Consider the following 21,320-nt stretch of genomic DNA (forward strand, 5'->3'; position numbering starts at 1 on the left):
TATTTTGTGAAGATATCTGTACTGGGTTGTTATAATGCAAAGTGTAGCCTTAATGATAAGGTTTAAAAAAGTGAGCAGTTTCTCACTCTGAACAATTTTTCACATTCTTTTAAAATCTTGTGCATTGAACTCATATCAATTCTGATGTTAATAGCATGCTTGATTTGTCATTTGATTTTAAGGCATTACTTTATCTTTGGGCAACAGATATTCCACATGACATATGACCTGGCCAGTGCAGTGGTGAGAATCTTCAACCTGATTGGTATGATGCTGCTCTTGTGTCACTGGGATGGCTGTCTTCAGTTCCTGGTTCCCCTGCTGCAGGACTTCCCTCCAGATTGCTGGGTTTCTCTCAATGAAATGGTGGTAAGTGACTCATGCTGCTTATTTTCTGAATTCTCAACATTGTGCTCCAAACTTCAAAGTGTGTCTGCTGGAGGAGTCTGCTTTCTCTTCCATAATGGCTTTTCCATGGATGTGAAAAGGAAACATATTATCTATAACTAAACTTTATTCTTCTGTTCCTGGGGATGTGTAACTGCTGCACCTATCTTTGTATATTTTACTTTGAAGACTGAAATATACTTTATTTGAGTGATGTAAGCACACATACATAACCATGATAACACTTTGTCCTTTCAAATATTTTTTATGTTTGTTATTTAGGTATATATGAAGTTCAAGGAATTCTCAGTGTATTTTGTCATTAGAACAAGGAAAATTTAATATGAAAGATAAACTTTAATCTTCATTTTTCAGCATAGGTAAATATTTTTAATTTAAAATTTGAGCTTATTTAACCAAATATATATTAATATAAAGTCTTAAGGGAATATGCATTGATATGAGATCTTATACTATTCTGGTTCTGTCCTTCATTTCATTCACATCTGCTTAAATACTGCTTCCTCAGAGACCTTTCTTAAGAACCTTTAATAAGCCAGGCATGATGGTGCAAGGCTTTGATCCCAGTACATGATGAGGCAGACCTCTCTGAGGTTGAGACCAGTGTGTTCTAAAGAGGAGTCCAGGGCATCCAGATTAATGGCTAGTCTCACCAACAAAAACATAAAAGGAATAACAGGCTTCCAAAGAGATATGATTTAATGTAATATGACATAATATAATATAATGTAATATTTAATAAAACAATTGCTAACACATCAGAATTGGACAAGAAAAATAACTCAAAAGACAAGGCACCAGTAACATTCACACACTCAGGAATCCCATTGAAACACTAAACTGGAAATCAGAGGGTTATGACTTCCTGTATGTTAGAAAGAGAAAAAAATAAAAAAAGAAAAACAAAAATATAAAACACTAAGATTTTTTTTTTTAAGAAAAGTTAAAGACTTGGTACAGCATTATGAGACATGGAAAGTTATAAGATACTGTTGAGTTCATTTTGTATTGGCGATCTACTGCTGGGCATGCAGACTACCCTCAAGAGAAATTTGTTTATATCCAGATTCTACTGATGGGCAATAAATGTTGAATTTTATTTATTTGCAATTCAATTCCTGGTTCTTTCATGGTTTTGCTTTGGTTCTTTTTAAATGTAATTAATTTAAGCCATAAAATTATTTTTTTCAAATGTTGAATTAATAAACAGTAAAAATACTAAACAAGAAAGAAAGAAACAAACAAACAAAAATCAAAGAAACAAAGAAAGACACTGGCTTGTCCTATGTCCCATGCCTTACATGACAACAACTTTAAATTTTTGTGAACCAGTTGATGAAACATCCTACCTCCATTTTAGGCTTAAAAGCGATCTTCTAGTAAAGACAAACTAGGTTCATTCCTGTTTATGATTAAATCTGTTTCTCAGGGATTGAGCAATGCTCTATCTGTAATCTTAACTACAAATGGTTCTTCACTACCTGTTCCAGGAAATGGTAACCATGTCTTTATTCTAAATTACCATCTTGCAGTCCCACCTATGTTTCAAAACGTTGTTATGGCTATCTTGTTAGGACCATCTCAGGAGGTCATTATGACCAACTTGTTACGTTTATGTTCTGCTCCTGTAAACCCACCTATTTTGTCTGCCAAATCTCGCATTTGCAAAGCCTCTACCCCTGAGCTATAAGAACTGTGACTTCCTCACATCCAAAGCTGACCTCTAGAATCCCACCTTAGAAGGAAGGTAGACCACGTACATGAATAATTTTTTTTTTCTTGAGTACTTTGCAAAGAGTACTTTGCTTCCCCAGTGAGACTCTTTTGTGGGAAACTAAATTTTTAATTTACATTCATTATCTATTGGAGATTGTGTCTGTGTTAGGAATAGGGGTATATGTCCACACCTTTCATTTCTAGGACCCCACTGGGTGCAGACCCGTCTAGGACTTGTGCCTTAGCCTCTGAGTTTATATGTGCATGGATCCTGTTGATTTAGAGGCCCCTTTCTTTGTGTCCTCCATCCCTCTCTAGCAATTACACTATTTCAGCCTCCATTTCCACAGGGTTCTCTGATCCCTCAGGGGAGGGATTTGGTGAAAATATCCCAGTTAGAGCTTGAGCCTTCCAAGATCTCTCACTTTATGAATTATATCTGCCTGTGGATACTCAGTATTTATGCCTATCTGCTACAAGGAGAAGCTTCTATGATGGTGGCTGAGCAAGGCAATGATCTATGAATACAGCAGAATGTCATCATGAGTTTATTTATTGCTACACTTTTTTTTTATTAGAACAGTAGTATTTGGTTTTCTCATAGGTTTTTTAAATTACACTTTATTCATTTTGTATCCCCCCATAAACCCCTCCTCCTCTCCTAATCCCACCTTCCTTCCCTCTTCTTCATGCATGCTCCTCCCCAGTCCACTGATAGGGGAGGTCCCCCTCTCCTTCCTTCTGATCCTAGTCTATCAGATCTCATCAGGACTGGCTGCATTGTCATCTTCTGTGGCCTAATAAGGCTGCTCCCCCTTTAGGGGGAGGTGACCAAAGAGCAGGCCAATCAGTTCATGTCAGAGACAGTCCCTCTTCCCATTACTATGGAACCCACTTGGACACTGAACTTCCTCGGGCTACCTCTGTACAGGGGTTCTAGGTTATCTCCAAGCATGGTACTTGGTTGGAGTATGAGTCTCTGGAAAGACCCCTGTGTTCAAAATTTCTGGTTCTGTTGTCTCCTTGTGGAGTTCCTGTCCTCTCCAGATCTTACTATTTCCCACTTCTTTCATAAGATTTCATGCACTCTGCCCAACAGTTGGCCATAAGTCTCAGTGTCTGCTTTGATAGTCTGCAGTGCAGAGCCTTTCAGAGACCCTCTGTGGCAGGTTCCTAACTTTGAGCTATCTCATTTCAGGATCTTGGCCACTCAAGCAATGTGGGTAATAAGTCCCGTGTCATGGAATTGGCTTTATTTCAAATCAGATATAAGTTGTTATCTTAGGGTTTCCATTGCCATGAAGAGAAACCATAACCAAGGCAACTCTTTTTTTATATTATATGAAAATTCTCATTTATAAATAAATTTCTCAACTTTTATCACAGTGATGAAAACTAAATAATAGAATTATATATCCAGAGATTCAATCTTAGACCAAACTACTTCAGGCAAAATTTTGTTTCTCTACTTTACATGTACTGACATTTTCTTATTATATTTTATTCCTTAAAAAAATATGTCACACACTTAGCAGACTTATTACAGTGTAAATATTATGTAAGTAATCTAGAGAAGCTTTAAGGTAACCAAAACAGCATGCATTACTTTTAAATTCTACATTCTCATATGATAAGGATTCATGCATCATTGTATTTTTATATGAATATGAGGTCTGGAATCTATTCCACAGAGGTTCCAAAGAATGGTTCTATGTGTGATTACATCTGAATCCAAGGCAACACTTATAAGAGAAAACGTTTAATTAGGGCTGGGTTAAACTTTCATGATCCAGCCCTTTAGCATCATGACGGGAAGTATGACAGTGTGCAGGCAGACATGATGCAAAAGAAGTCGGAAATCTTTTGTCTTTACATCCTGATCTAAAGACAAAAAGGGGGAGATTGGATGTGCTTCACACTGGGTATAGCTTGAGCATTTAAAACCTCAATGTCCTGCCTCCATAGGACATTGCTCAAACAAGGCCATACCTCCTGCAATAGGGCTATACTTTCTATTAGTGCCACTCCCTATGGCTAGGCACTCAAACTTATGACTCTATGAGGGGCCATACCTATTCAAACCTCCACAGTTGGTTATTCCCATGAGATTTGTGCCACTATTGTGCTGTCATACCTTGTAGGCAGGACATCATTGAGATCAAAAGAGTTTGTGGCTGGGAAGAATTTTCCATTTTTTCTTTGGTTACATGCAAATTGCCTTCTGGTTCCAAAGATGCTAACACGTAGGTATTGAGGCTCTTTTTTGGCACCAGATCAAGTTCTCCATCAATAATGAATTGTATAGATGTTGTCTTCAGCAATGATGCTTTGCTGTCAGTTTGTGGAGAGCAAGCTATAGTCTTGTCAATAGCCTGGGTTGTTTAGGGGTTCACATGAGACCCCTTTCACCAACAACTCAATTATATGTAAGCCAGCCAATCCAGGCACTGGAAGCTTCATTTGGTGACAAAAGATGGTTAGCTGGGACTCTGTTGCCCCCCATTCTGTGATGATAGCATTTAGATTGTCTCCAAATATGTATACATTTAAGTAAGTGTCTACTGTATTTAGTTCCTATATGACCACTCAAAAGTCTCCTAATTTAATTGACCCTCTCTCTATTCCTTTTCTTATCCCTCTTTACTTGATTATCCAGTTTAGTTACCCCTGTCTATTCTATCTATCTATCTATCTATCTATCTATCTATCTATCTATCTATCTATCTATCTAGCTATCATCTATCTAGCTATCTATCATCTATCTAGCTATCTATCATCTATCTAGCTATCCTACTTTGCTTTCTAATGGAGATCTATCTGTGTCATCACTCCACTCAGTTTCTTATTTTATATCAAACATCTGAGGTTCTGTGGATTGTGGATTAGTTACCATTTATTTAACAGCTAATATCTGAATATATCCAAATGCTATTCTGTAATTGCCATTCTAGGTCTGCATTACCTCATTTAGGATGAGTTTTTTTTCTAGTTCCATCCATTTACCTGTGAATTTCATGATTTCATTTTTACAATGGTTGAGCAATACTGCATTGTGTAAATGCATTGTATTATATTTTTTATTTATTCATTCTTCTGTTGAGGGACACCTAGGTGGTTTTTTCAGTTTCATGAGGTTCCATTTATTAATTATTGATTTTAGTTTCTGTGCTAATGGAGTTCTGTTCAGAAAATGCTTTTCTGTGCCAATGACTTCAAGGCCATTTCCCATTTTCTCTTCTATGAGGTTCAGTGTATTTTGTTTTATGTGGAAGTCTTTGATCATTTGGAATTGTGTTTTGTTCAGGGTAATAAGTATGGATTAATGTGTATTCTTCTACAAGCAACTGTACAGTTTGAGCAGAACCATTTGTTGAAGACTCTTTTTTTTTTGTGATTTCAGTTTGAATTTCTTGCTTCTCTATAAAAAATCAGGTGTCTATAGGTGTGTGGATTTACATCTGATTTTTCAATTCCATTCAATTGACCCTCATTTCTGGATACAATGCTGTTTTTATTACCAAAGCTCTGTATTACAATTTGAGGTCAGGGACAGTAAGACCTCCTGCAGTTTTTTTATTATTCTGGGATGTGTTAGCTACATTGAGCTGTGTGTGTGTCTGTATGTGTCTCTGTGTATGTGCATGTATCGATGTTTTCATTTGAAACTGAAAATTGTACTTTCCAGATATATTAAGAACTCTATTGGAATTTTGGTGGGGATTACCTTGAATCTGTAGATTGATTTTGGTAGAATGGCCATTTTTACTATGCTGATCATACTGTTCCATGAGCACATCTTCTTCAGGTCTTCCTTGAAAGTCTTAAAGACTTTTTTCATACAAGATCTTCATTTGCTGGTTAAGAGTTACCACCAGATATTTTATATCATTTGAAGCTATTGTGACAGGTGTGTTTCGCTGACTTCTTTCTCAGTCATTTGTTTGTAGAAGGACTACTGATTTTTGTAAGTTAACTTTGTATCCATCTAGTTTATAAGATGAAATGATTGCCTAGTTGCATATTTGTTTTGAATATTGCTATCTCCGTAATGAATTTAGAAGTAATTACAATATGCATTGTCATTTTAGCTCGTGATTCTACTCTTAAGGAATATGTGCATTATTTAATCTTGACAACTCATATTCTATAGACCTCATTAATGGCATTACATGCATACAACACAGATTCTTTACCAACCTTTCGTACTTTGATCAATAACTAGTACTTGATAAAGACGCTAACTGAGCATCCTTTGAAATAATTCTGTGAAGCAGCTCTTCTAATAAGATAGCCTATAGTGTTTGTCTTTATAGTGTCTGTATTTCTTTTTTTCTTTACATGTTACCAAGTAATTTACTTTAAGTGCAATAAATCCCACATTATAGATATCCAAATAAATGTTCTTTTTTGTGATTTCTGTTAGTCTGCTACTAAAATATAGGTGCTTTTAAGAGTAATGAATGATGAAACCAAGAGCTGGTTCTTTGAAAAAATCAAAAAGATAGACAAACCTTTAGCCAAACTAACTAAAAGGCAGAGAGAAACTATCCAAATCAGCAAAATCAGAAATGAAAAGGGGGACATAACTATAGACAATGAGGAAATCCAAACAATCATTAGGTCGTACTACAAAAGCCTATATGCCACAAAATTCGAAAATCTAAAATAAATGGACAATTTTCTTGATAGATTCCATTTACCAAAATTAAGTCAAGATCAGGTAGAAAGATTGAATAGTCCTACTTCCCCCAAGGAAATAGAAGCACTCATCAACAGTCTCCCTTCCAAAAAAAAAAAAAAAAAAAAAAAAAAAAAGAGCTGGGCCAGATGGATTCAGTGCAGACTTCTACCAGAACTTCAAAGAAGTGCTAAGTCCAATTCTTTCCAAACTATTCCACAAAATAGAAACAGAAGGAACATTACCAAACTCATTCTATGAAGCCACAGTCACCTTGATACCCAAACCAAAAAAGACCCAACAAAAAGAGAGAACTTCAGACCTATCTCTCAAATGAACATTTTTGCAAAAATAGTCAATAAAATACTTGCAAAGAACACCTCAAAGATATCATCCATCATGACCAATAGGTTTCATCCCATGCATGCAAGCGTGGTTCAACATAAAGAAATCCATCAATGTAATCCACCATATAAACAAAATTAAGGATAAAAAAACCACATGATCATCTCCTTAGATGCCAAAAAGCATTTTACAAAGTCCAACACTCATTAATGTTTAAAGTCTTGGAGAGATCAGGGATACAAGGCACATACCTAAACATAGTAAAGACAATATACAGCAAGCCTATAGCCAACATCAAACTCAGTGGAGAGAAACTTAACGCAATCCCACTGAAATCAAGGACAAGACAAGGCTGCCCACTCTCTCCATACCTCTTCAACATAGTACTTGAAGTCCTAGCCAGAGCAATAAGACAACTAAAGGAGATCAAGGGGATACAAATCAGAAAGGAAGAGGTCAAAGTGTCCCTATTTGCCGATGATATGATAGTATATATGAGCGACCCCAAAAATTCAACCAGAGAACTCCTCCAGCTGATAAACACCTTCAGCAAAGTGGCAGGATACAAAATCAACTCAAAAAAATCAGAAGCCCTCCTGTATACCAAAGACAAAAGGGCCGAGAAAGAAATCAGGGACAACACCCTTCACAATAGCCACTAATGACAAAAAGTACCTTGGGGTGACACTAACCAAGCAAGTGAAAGACCTGTTTGAGAAAAACTTCAAGTCTCTGAAGAAAGAAATTGAAGAAGATATCAGAAGATGGAAAGATCTCCCGTGCTCATGGATTGATAGGATTAACATTGTGAAAATAGGCATCCTGCCAAAAGCAATCTACAGATTCAACGCAGTTCCCATCAAAATACCAACTCAATTCTTTACAGACCTTGAAAAAAAGACTCTCAGCTTCATATGGAGAAACAAAAAACCCAGAATCTCCAAAACAATCCTGTACAACAACAGATCATCTGGAGGTATCCCCATCCCGATCTCAAGCTGTACTACAGAGCAATAGTAATAAAAACTGCATGGTATTGGCATAAAAACAGAAAGGAGGATCAATGGAACCAAATAGAAGACCCAGAGATAAACCCACACACCTATGAATACGTGATTTTTGACAAAGAACCCAAAACCATTCAAAAGAGACAGCATCTTCAACAAATGGTGCTGGTCCAACTGGATGTCCACATGCAGAAAAATGAAAATAGATTCATATTTATCACCCTGCACAAAACTAAAGTTCAAGTGGATCAAAGACCTCAACATAAAACCAGATACTCTAAATCTGTTAGAAGAAAAAGTGGGGAACAGCCTAGAACTCATTGACACAGGAGACAACTTCCTGAACAGAACACCAACAGCACAGGCTCTAAGAGCAACAATCAATATATGGGACCTCATGAAACTGAAAAGCTTCTGTAAAGCAAAGGACACCTTCATCAAAACAAAAGGACTGCCTACAGATTGGGAAAGAATCTTCACCAACCCTTTATCTGACAGAGAGTAATATCCAGTATATATAAAGAACTAAAGAAGCTGAAAAGCAGCAAACCAAGTAATCCAAGTAAAAAATGGGGAACAGAGCTAAACAGAGAACTCTCTGTAGAGGAATATCAAATGGCAGAGAAACACTTAAAGAAATGCTCAACCTCATTAGCCATTAGGGAAATGAAAATCAAATACGACCCTGAGATTTCACCTTACACCCATCAGAATGGCCAAGATGAAAAACTCAAGTGACAACACATGCTGGAGAAGTTGTGGAGAAAGGGGAACCCTCCTCCATTGCTGATGGGAATGTAAACTGGTACAACCACTTTGGAAGTCAATCTGGCGCTTACTCAGACAATTAGGAATAACGCTTCCTCAAGACCCAGCTATACCACTGCTAGGTATATACCCAAAATTTGCTCAAGTACACAACAAGGACATTTGTTCAACCATGTTTGTAGCAGCTTTATTTGTAATAGCCAGAACCTGGAAACAACCCAGACGTCCATCAATGGAGAAATGGATACAGAAATTGTGGTATTTTTACACAATGGAATACTACTCAGCAATCAAAAATGAGGAAATCATGAAATTTGCAGGCAAATGGTGGGATCTAGAAAAGATGATCCTGAGTGAAGTATCCCAGAAAGAGAAAAACAAACATGGTACATACTCGCTTATACAAGATATGATAAACATAATGAAATCCATACACCTAAAGAAGATAAACAAGATAGCAGACACGGGGTAAGATGATCAATCCTCACTTAGAAAGACAAATGAGATGTGCATTGGACGTATGACAGGAGTCTACCGCAGAAGGCATCTGAAAGACTCTACCAAGCAGCGTTTCAAAACAGATGCTAAGACTCATAACCAAACCTTCAGCAGAAGGGGAGTTAGTATGACATGGAAAGGATATGAGCCCCCACAAATATCAAATATATCTGGGCACAGGGTTTTTTTTTTCTGAAACTGTTTCTCCAACCAAGGACCATGTATGGATATAACCTAGAACCTTTGCTCAGACGAAGCTCATGGTAGCTCAATAACCAATTGGTTTCCCATAGTAAGGGCAACAGGGACTATTTCTGACAGGAACTCAGTGGCAGGCTCTTTGACCTCCCCACCCCCTAAGGGAGGAGCAGTCCTGTTAGGCCACAGAGGAGGACTTTGCAGCCTGTCCTAAAGATACCTGATAAAACAGGGCCAGATGAAAGGGGAGGAGGTCCTCCCCAATCCATGGACTTGGAAAGGGGCAGGGAGAAGCTGAGGGAGGGAGGGTGGGATTGGGAGGGAATAAGGGAGTGGGATACAGCCGGGATACAGAGTTAATAAAATGTAACTAATAATAATAAAAAAAATAAAAACATAAAAAATAAAAAGAGTAATGTATGAATGAATAACACTAAAATAATCTGCTTAAAAGGAAGTAAAAATTCTGCCAATACATAATTAGTACTAAATCAAAAATGTAAGAAACCCTTCTAATATATAATTAGTAATATAGTACGTTATTATATATCAGATATAATATATAACATATCATATATATAATGTATATGTAATGGAAGAATCCCAATTGAAAATTCAGGCTACTACCCAATTTCACTTTCATTTGAGACAGTGTAAAAGGCATGCTCAGAAATAGTCACACACTTGTAGAGTTCCTTCCTATTAAAAGTAGACATAGTCGTAGGTGTCATATGCTGTGTTAAACCTTTGTCAATTTTCATTCATGATATGGTCAAGCATTGAAAAACTGGTGCTCCATCCTTAACTTTTCCTTTTTCTTATCAGAGGCTTGTCTTAATTTATAACTAATAAGGCTTAATATAGATGCATAGGGGAAATTCCAGAAGAATGGACTGTAGAGACATACATCCAGAGCAGTTTTTCCTTCTGAAATCTCTGTGACTTTCCTGTGCTTGGGTTCTTTGTCTCTGGGCTGAGTGTGTATCAGTTGTTATCTCATTTGGATAATAAAATGAGCTCATCTTTATGCTAGATGTTATGTTAGCTACCAAGTACACAGTGGAGAATAAGACTGCATTTATATCCTCATTGGTCCCGTTTCCCAGCAGGTGTCCCTTCATACCACTTTCCTCTGGGTGCTGAAAATTACACAAAGTTTAACAACATGGAAGCTTTACTCTGAAAAAATTTATAATTCAGTGAAACGGAATTGTACTTACAACTGTCGTTAAAGTGAAGCTAAAGTGAGGCCTTCAGATAACTGAACTACTCTCCTGACCCCTGGGCATGGACCAAGCGTTGTTAAGTACTCTTTTTTTTTGTTTTGTCATTGAGCAAGCTGAGCATCCTTGAAAATTAAGATATTTGCATTCTTCCAACCTTACTTAACCCAGTGATATTTTTTCTCTATTTACCTGAGGCTATATCAGTGGTGGCCCTGATTCTTGGATAGATTAAGATGTAAGGTTGTGAGGTGTATAAACAAAAGGACCACATAGTAGTAAAGGACTCATTGTGTCAGTGACCTTGAAAATAGTGAATCTCAATTTGCTTCAGTTTATTCTAGCTTAAAATCTGCAATTATCAAAATTAATGTTTAGGGACAGAGTATAAACAACTTTTGAAAACTCTTCTAAGTAAATAGCTTGGGAAGACAAAAAGCAATATGTACTCATAAGTAGGTCGATCATGGAAATCTAGGATGATTATATTGTCTACTGATGATAGTCTAGGAGATTTTTAATTTTCATGCCCATTAAATACTTACATAATGACTGGCTCCAATAATTTAACTGAACAAATAGACTTACGAAAAAAACGCTAAGGTAATGTAACCAAGAATTGAAGGAAAGCATTTCTCCACTCTTGGGGTTTAGTAATCTACTTTATATTTCAATTTCCCTGTATGAGAATTGTATTATTACAGTAGTATTGACTTTTTCCAAAATAGAATGTACTGTCATAACAGAGTTTTTAAAAATGTCCTAACAAGAGGTAAGTAATTTGCTGACAAATCATTGCAGCTCTACTGAAAAAAAATGCATTCATAGCCAATATGAACTTATAATAATAAAGTAGGTCAGCAGTCTGCTGAGTGCTGTGGTTTCTCTCTGCCATCGTCTTTCTGTCCATTAGGAAAGTCTGCCTGGTTAACATCCTTGCTCAACATGACATCTCTCAAAAGAAAGAGGGTTTCCAAATTGTTTTCTTCCTTCTTTTATATGAATTATTTGATGGGGGATGAACATATGGGAACAAATTCTAATGTCATATTTTTTTTTCAAATAAACTTATATTACAGAAAAACTTAGCTTGATTGCAGTTCTTTAATACAGGTGAATAAATACATGTAATATGTATTTATTTGTCTTTGATGCTGCTAAGTTACTGTAGACATATGTGACCAAAGCATGAGATTTGTAGCATGCTTGTTAGGGTACCTAGTATGCCTAGTCTCCTGTGCTCAGACCTTGGCTTAGATCTTCAGCACTGCATGAAATTGGGTGTAGTGGTACATGTGTATAAGAACTCAGGAGGTGGAAGCAGGACGATCAAATGTTTAATATCCTCAACTGTATAAGGAGAGCTAGAGAGTAACGCAGGTTACATGAGAGCCTGTCTCAATCAAGCCAAAAATAAGAACAAGACCAAAGTTTTAATCCAATTTTCTCATATATGTGTGTGTGTATCCATTCCTTTTTTAAATTGGTGTATATATTGTATATGTTTTGAATAGCCCAAACTTCCTTGAAATGTGCCTGGACCTTTTGCCTTAGCATGTCTAATGCAAGAAATACACTGCATACGTGTCATAGCTTGAACAAATTTCACTGGTTCTTAAACATAAGAAACACATGTCTAAAAAAAATCACCTCTTAGCAAATTAGCACCAGAACACTACTAAAGTAAGTCAAAGACACAAACTACTACGCAGGCTTCTATTTTCTTTCCATGCACATTTATTAATCCAGGTAAATTAGGTTTCATAGATGATCTTGGTGAATCTTGTTCAATCTTTGACAAATGCTAAGTAAAATTTTTGTTTCATGAACTCTTCTGGATGAAATAAACAGAACATGCACACATTTTTATTTTTTGTTCAGAAAAAGGACTAACAGAGAACAGTTTATCCATTCTCAAAAAGACAGAGGTCCTTACCAGAAAACTGCCTATCAGACTTGAATAATGAATGAAGATTATGAAGATTTATTACTCAAAACAAACAAACAAACAAAACTTACCATATACTTCACAGCCTAGGTCTAGCTTCCCTCAGGGTGAGCCTCAAGGGTGGATTCTCACAGAAAACAATTCTTCAGTTTTACCTTTGCAGTCATTTGGAGTATTATGCACAAAACTTTATTTTTTTGAATGATAAGGTTTCTTCTTTTAATAGTTCCATAAAAGTCAAGGTTTCAAGCAATAAGAAGCCTCTGTAATGTTCCATATCTTGAACTTTGCATGTATTTACATTTCCTGAAAATACATTTCGTTCATAGAGGCTGTAATAAAACAGTACCATCCTTTCGTTGTGTGAGTGAGAATCAATGGAATATGAAATAAATGATTGTTTTCTAGTTATTACCCCACAAACAGCTACATAGTCTTGCAATTCATATATGCTTCCTCTTTCCAAAAATGCCCAAGTTTATCATTCTGTTGTCTTATATAGAAAGATATCTCTTTATAGTCAATATTTATCAAACCAGATTGCCTTTTTTCAGATAATTTATAGGTATTTATATAGTTACTTACTATATGAAGGATTTTCTACCATTTTTCTCTTATTTCATTTTGTCTTACTACTTTGCCTGCCACAGCACTGATATAAATGTTATTCTAGAAATATATTGCAGAATTAGAGACATGAAAAAGCTCTTTGCAAATAGGAAATATAAAAAAATAGCATCAGAAATATTCCTGGAATCACAGTGTGAGCATGTCACAATTCCACTACAGACTGGCGTTTTTTTTTTGTACATTCTGATCAAATTTTATTTTTTAAATTATTATTTACTACAGTTTATTCACTTTGTTTCCTGACTGTAGCCCTCTCCCTCATGTCCTCCTGGCCCCATCCTCCCTCCCTCTTCCATCTCTGTACCCCTCCCCTAATCCATTGATAGGGGTAGTCCTCCTCCCCTACTATCTGACCCTAGCCTATCAGGTCTCATCAGGACTGCCTGGATCCTCTTTCCCTGTGGCCTCATCAGGCTGCCTCACTAGGGGTTGCTGATCAAAAAGCAAGCCACCAAGTTCGTGCCAGACAGTGCCTCTGCTCCAGGAACCTACCACAGAGGGCCTCTGAAAGACTCTATAGCAGGGTATCGAATCAGATGCTGAGACTCAGGGACTGGCATTTTTAAGAACTGACTTTTTACAATGTAACTATGAAAAAATGAGTAATTCCTGTGACAAATTTAATTTAGATCACAATCTTTTAGGGTTAACCTATGTTACTTAAATTTCAACAACTATTAGTGCTAGCAAATAAGAACTTAATATACAACAGAATCATCTTCAGTCATGTTTATGCTTTGAAGATATAAGTTGGATAAACACAACATTTAGGTAATCTTCTAGACAGCAAGAGGCCTCAGAAATCCAGCTCTGCTCAGGAAAGATTAATGAAAGTGTGGATCTTTTCTACATCCTGCTATCTCATATCACAGAGTAAACAGAATATCCTCATGAACCACGACTAGATATCGTGATGAAAAAAACAAGTGAATATATTGTAATAAATAATAATTTTTTTTAAAAAAGGAAACAAAGAAGTCAAAATCAGAGAGCAATGCATTAATGCATGCTATGGAAAATGAAAATCTTATATGCTGGGGAAATTCTCTCAAGTTTCTGACCTTGTGACTCCTCCCTGTGTGAACTAAAAGAAACCTTGTCTTTCCAAACTTACTTTTCTCAGAGCATTTCATCACAGCAGCAGGAAATAGAATTAAGACAGCTGGGGATGTAACTCAGCGAGGGCATGCGTACGTATTATACACACAGCTCTGCATTTGGTCCTGAGCACCTTAGAGACCTGCCCTGTTGGCCAATGTCTGCAGTCCCAGGACCGGGAAAGGAGAGACATGAGGTATAGAAATTCAGGCTCATTTTTAATTACAGAGTGAGTTTGAGACAAATCTGGGATCATGAGCTGTGTGTGTGTATGTGTATGAGGTATGTATTTGTGTGTACATGCATGTTTATGTGTGTATGTGTCTGTGTATATGTGTATGTGTGTATATTGTGTGTGTATATGTGTGTGTTGAGTGTGTGTGCGTGATGATTTGGATAGCTAGGACTAGAAGCTAACATTCTATATACCTAGAAATATGAAGTGGGTAAAGACATCCATGAAATAGTTGTACACTATAAATCTAGAAAAAAATTTACAAAAGTTGAATGCGAAACTGCTTTTACTTTGCTGCCATCTGCAGAATATTAAACAAAAGTTCTGAGGCCACAAACATAGCTGGAAGGAATATTTGAGTGAGAGAAACACTCATGGCGTTTATTAATAGAAGGATCCGGAACTGCATACCTCTCCTCCTGGGATTGACACAATAGTGATGAATAACAGAATATAAGTAAAATTCATTCCATCTTACTTAACACTGTCTTCCTTAGACATGAAATGTTCAATTTTCAGGAAGTTGAACCCATGCCTCTAGCTCATGTGCACTGAGCTCTAAAATGCTGATATGCTAGACAAAGAGGTGATAGGTTATTAGTGTAGAACTTTACACAGAAGCATCAAATACACCAAACCACTAAGTAGATGAAATCTCTAAATACAAAACAAGTTATGGAATATTATATTAGTCTCCTATTTTTTAACATATATAGATTAGTATGAGATAATATAGAAGAACCTGTTGAGAATATATTTAGGCACATGACCTCCATGTGTAGGGGAAATATACAAAAGAGAGGGGTAAAACTTCATTATGAGCTGATCCCCATTCCAAACTAAACACTGACAAGATTGTCACTATGGAAGACAAAATGATGTAAATAATTTCGACTTTATATCTGAGATGCTTTTTGCTGATCTTAGGCTGGCTTAAGACATCAAAAGCACAGCTAACTTCAACAAATATATGTGTGTGTGTGTGTGTGTGTGTGTGTGTGTGTGTGTGTGTGTATACATACATAATATACATATATTACTAAATTGTAATTTGTAAATCGTAATTACTAAGTTATAAATTGTAGGGTTATATTTAATGAAGCCTTATTGTGGAAGAGAATAAACTGAATCTAATAAAATGAACTTTTATTTGATAATCAGAATGTCATTGTAACAAATTGGGAGGTGGAGACGAAGATGAGGACTCAGCAGGCTTCACTTAAAGATATGATGACTTTGGGTTTGTAGCTGTAATTTTAGTATGTGCCAGGAATTGTGATATTGGTTGTGTTATTTAAATTGTAAATTTGAAGTAAGTTTTAGAAGGAACAAACACTAAAGGACGAGTTTCTAATCAAGCAGACACAATGTACTCTGTCTGATATTTGAACACTTACTGATTGCCTATTTCTATTCCTGAAATGATACCTTGAAAAGTAATTTATGTCCATTCATAAGCCCACTTGTATGCAGGATAAATTAAAGCCATTGTGACACACTGATGATTAACTTTGTGTTTCAAGGACTGCTTTTCTCCATAATCTAAATTTATCTTTGAATATGTTTAGAAATTAATTATATATATATATTGTGTGTTCTATGTTAATAAGAAAGAAATGGAAGCAGTACAGGAGTAGGATCTTAGGGTCAGTATCAGAGAGATGTGAGGGAGAATTGGGCTAATTGTGATGTGAAAGCAGAAGGTACACCATTGGGTATAGAATGGGACCATCAAGAAGGAGTCAAGGGGGAGAATTAGGGCATTGTGGGGTGAATATGTATGTATATAAATGACACAATCAAATAGATTGTTTGGCAAATGAATTTTAAAAAATGAGTTTAAATGAATGCATTAAAGCACATCTCTGTGTTAGAAAACCTGCAAGGGTTGTTGCATGTAATATGAAATTGTGCCAGATGGAAAACTATGTCATTATTTTTAGAGTCTTTTTTTCTATTTTCTTTTATGAAAGTATTTCTTTTCTTAAAATATATTCTGATTATGGTTTTCCTCTCACAACACCTGCAACGTCCTCCCACCTCCCCTCCCATCAAATCTACACCCTTTCTGCCTCTCATTAGAAAACAAACAAGCCTTTAAATAATAATAAAACAAGATAAGGTAAACCAAAAAGAAGAACAATTGGGATGTGCAGTATTTCTCTGTGTGGCACATCTTATGCTGTCGCTGGATTTGTGACAGATCATTTTATGAAATCTTAACTGACAAACGTTAAAACATGTGGCTCTCCTGTAAGTTATCAAAATTTTATAGATATTTACATTTTTCTTTGCTAGGATTAACAAAAAGAATATCATTACTGTGACCAAATATCATTCTAGATTTAATTAATCATATACTAGTTGCCATTGGACTATAATGTGACAAAAACTGAACTATTATATAATTTATAAGAAGAAAATTGGTATGGCATGTTTCAAAATTGATTCCCTTACAAATAATTTCACCTTGTGTAAGTCTATTTCACTGGCTGTTTTCATTAAACCAAATTGTATTAATTATTCTCCTAAAAGTAGATATCTCTGCTTAATGTTAAGAGATAATAAAGATGTTAGTTTATTTTTCCTAAGACTAGGTTTTAGAGTGTGTGTGTGTGTGTGTGTGTGTGTGTGTGTGTGTGTGTGTGTGTGATTGCTTTTACTTGAGAGGTCCAGAGCAAACCAGCAGAATACTTGGAACCTGTTAAAAATCATTAAAACCCCAAACTAATAATAGTCTATACCTTTTACCACTTTTCCATGATTATGGTGGAAACCCTCTAATGGTAATGCATAATGGAAATGAATAAGAACCACTTCAAAAGGGAGTCTGTCAAGTTAATGTAGCCTTCATTCAGTGACGTGTTCTACACTGCACCTTATAGAACACTATATTTGAAAATGTGTATCAAATTGCAATTTAACACATTTTGTCATAAATCAAAAACTTTAAAAACTCTTTTACTTTCTTCTGATATCAAAATTTCTTTAGTATAACAAGGATCAAGAATAATCAGAAATTTTCATTCTCTTAAATTTATAGATTGTTCAATTTATAGATTTTGTTCTTAATACAGTCCTTGAAGTGATACCTGCAGCAATAAGAATATTTAAGCAGAATAAAGAGAAACGAGAAAAGAAGTAAAATTATTTCTATTTTTGTAATATTTTATACATAACAGACTCTAATAACTATACCAGAAAACTTCTAGAAATCATCAGCACTGTCAGTAAAGTGACACAATAGGAAATCAACATAGAAAAATCAATGACCTCTCAATACACCCACATACCAATACACTAGGAAAGATCATGGAAACACTCCCATTAAGAATAAACATAATCAAAAAAGTGAAGCACCATTACAATGGGAACTTTAATCTCTGAAGAAAAAAATTGACGGAGTGCAGGAAAAAGGAACGACCTCCCATGTGCACGGATTGATATAAATAATATTGGGAAAATGACTGCCTATTTATCAATTCAAGGCATCTCCAATCAAAATCCCCATGGCATTCATATGCATATATGATATTTACTGCTGTTCTTGTTCACATCTGTATGTGGTTATTGTTTATGGATGCCGCCTTGAATACCGTATTGAAGGGCTTATTCCTGGAGAAGAGTGGTTCTGCCTTTCTCAGGAGCCATTATTTGTCTGTGGTTCCTCATCTAGGGTTGAGCTCTTCTGATATTTTCACCATCTACATTGGCACGTCATTTGGGGTTGTCATACTTTGGGTCTTTTTAGGCAACTGTATATTGACATTTCACTGAAGAAGCTTCTCTTTTATATCTAGAAGACACCACCACACATGATAAGCAGATGTTCCGGTTTCTGAATCTTAAGATTCCCTCCTTCTTGATGTTCTCTCGGCTTTATATGCAGGGGTTACAGATGTTCTAATTGGAAGTCAGCACCCCACTGTCAGATGTCCTCTGTTGCTTTGACCACTGTGGATTTCTGTCTTAGACTCCATATGCTGCCAAATATGCTTCTTTCGGAGGGCTTTGAGCTGCACTAATTTATGGGTCTAAGTGTGAAGAAAGCATTTAGAAATTACACTGGTTTAGGAAACAGGCAGTAGCAGCTTTTTCTCTAGGTTCTGTGGCCTCCCCAGGCATGGACAGGAGGCCATGTTTACCTTACTAGGCATGAATTTCCTCCTATTTTTGGGTCCTTAATTCCAGTGAGGCAGCTGTTGTTTACTACCAAAATGTAAGATCTGTTACTGCTCCATTTAGGATATATTTCCTGTTCTGGTTATTGTGTTCTGTACCTATTAGAGGTAGGTAGGACTATTGCTTGGTTTTCTCCCATGTCAGTATTTGTAGCTCCTTCTGGTACTATTTGACTTAGTCCCCCTGGAAGAAAATTCCAGGTTAGTTCCAGCTGTGCTTCTCCAAGCCTTCTGTCCAAAATCTATTGTGTCTTCAGCAATAGCCTTTTGAGTTTTCTATTTCTGATGCTAATCAAAAATAGATAATTGTTAAGAGTGTGGGTAGACATAGGTTTTGTCAGTCTATCCACTATTCTCTTCCTTTGGACTCAGACCCTAAGAGAATTCTTTTTCTCTCCTCTTTGCAAAAGAAAATCAAATAAACAAAATTTAAAACTAACTGGGAGAAATTAGCTGGATCTGTAAAATTCTTCACATCGATTTGAACTAGTTTTATATAAAAATTCATGTAACTTTCTCGCTGACAATCTGTTTCAAGAGTATTATGATAATCAAGCTTCTACAGAGCTTAGAAAAGTCCTTCTAAAGCTATAAAATTATTTAAAAATAGGAGACATATTTGAATCAACAGATTTATGGAAAATTCTTTATATCTCCAGAGAGATAATAATTCATTTGTGTTAGCATTATGATGTAACTGAAAAACAGCAAGTATTCCATATGGAGAATTAGTTCACTTATTAGGTTTTTCTCAAAGTTATAATTCATTGTCTACTACACCTCTCATGTTACTTGTTAATGAGAAACCTCTAATAACAAAAACTTAATGAAAATCTAGAACTGTACTCGAACCATAATCACCATTCACAGTAATACAGAGAACCTGAAGTTCAAGATTTACATTACATGGTTCAGATTAAGAAAAGCTTTATTAATTACTCAGTATGTTTTAACACATTATACCAAAAGTAAGTAAAAATTATATAATTTTTTTTCTTTAAATTATTGTATAAAAGTTGTTCTTTTCAGTATGTAGCAACCATGGTGCCCTCAAAAATATTTAGCAAATGCATATAGATGTAATAATTTTCCCATACCATGGGCAAAGTTGTAATTACTTATTTGAAAAATATTGGAATGTACTAAATGGTCTATCTATCTATCTATCTATCTATCTATCTATCTATCTATCATCTATCATTTATCAACTATAATGTATATATGTATGATCTACTCATATTTTGTTGATTTACTTTTTTTGAGAAACTACTTTTAAGCTCTCTAATACAGTGGACAAATACATTAATAAAATGTCTCTCTTTCAATGGTTTTTCTTCAGAAAGGAAAACAGAATTTCATTAAAAATAAAAATAAAAAAATAATGTCATGTGAAAGAAATCCTATCAAGAAATGTACAGCAGGAAATTGGAATACTGTGTCAAAATACTTGGGTCAAATTCTATTTATGGGATAAGAGTTCGTCCATGCCACTTCTGATGGGAACTGTTCAGTAGAGAATACAAGGAAATGAAGGAAGAAGACATTTACATAAATACAGAAGAGTAGACTAGGAGTAAATAAAAGAAGCTTCCAAGTTGGAGAGTATGTCTGGAGTGGAAAATGACATTGGGTAGCCACCCAGAAACTAATTAAATCAAAATAGCTCTGTAAGCATAAAATGACTTGGAATTCTGTTTAGATGGAGAGACAGATAAAACCTGGTTACCTCTGATGTGGGAATCCTTTCTAGGACCAAGTGCAGAAAAGAAGTAGCATATTCTTATCCCCCAGAAAGAGTACTATCCCTAATACTAGGTTCCTAGAGTGTGAGCATATGTCTAAGGAAGTCTATGACTTTTCATTGCTTTAGCAGATCAGCACAGTGGCTTGTAGTACACACCAAAAGCTTAAGTATCTGAAGAACAGCACACAGCATCAGGGAAGTTTTACTGTGACTGCAGTGTCCACAGTGGAGAAAGAAGCTCACTTCACCCTAGGGAAGAGCAAGGATAATAGTGTCCGACATGAACAGCTCGGATATGTATTAACACACGTGTGTGTTTTATGAAGTTGGTAGGCGGTCATATAAAAAACATAAATTCCTATGATCATTAAAATGAGAAATGCTAAGGAGTTTTAAAGTCGTAATTACTACACATACCTGGTATTATACTGAAGAAAGTGAATTTAGGAAATTTTAACAGATACACACTGAATGGCCTATATAGTGTACTGTTGCTACTGTCACTCACCCCTAAGGATGTCCAATGCCACTTGCTAATTGCTATTCCGTAGGGTGATTATGATGCCCTGGAGTGTCACAACTGGTAAGGAGAAACCAGGACAAATACTTGTTTTCTGGAAGTCTTGGAACAGTAATGAAACTG

The 21,320-nt window shown here is 35.8% G+C and overlaps 1 protein-coding gene across 1 annotated transcript in view; it reads left to right on the forward strand.

Moving 5' to 3' along the window:
- The first annotated feature begins 205 nt into the window (after window positions 1–205).
- The window catches only part of LOC129673534 (potassium/sodium hyperpolarization-activated cyclic nucleotide-gated channel 1), a 187,575-nt gene continuing 166,460 nt past the window's right edge, over window positions 206–21,320 (forward strand). The window contains exon 1 of the mRNA XM_055603382.1: window positions 206–369. Within this exon, the coding sequence (XP_055459357.1) occupies window positions 217–369 (153 nt within the window). The 5' untranslated portion in view covers window positions 206–216. The remainder of the gene's footprint in view (window positions 370–21,320) is intronic.

This window comes from Psammomys obesus, unplaced genomic scaffold (genome assembly GCF_907164565.1).
Source record: "Psammomys obesus unplaced genomic scaffold, mPsaObe1.curated_primary_1811, whole genome shotgun sequence".
In the NCBI taxonomy this organism is placed as follows: Eukaryota; Metazoa; Chordata; class Mammalia; order Rodentia; family Muridae; genus Psammomys; species Psammomys obesus.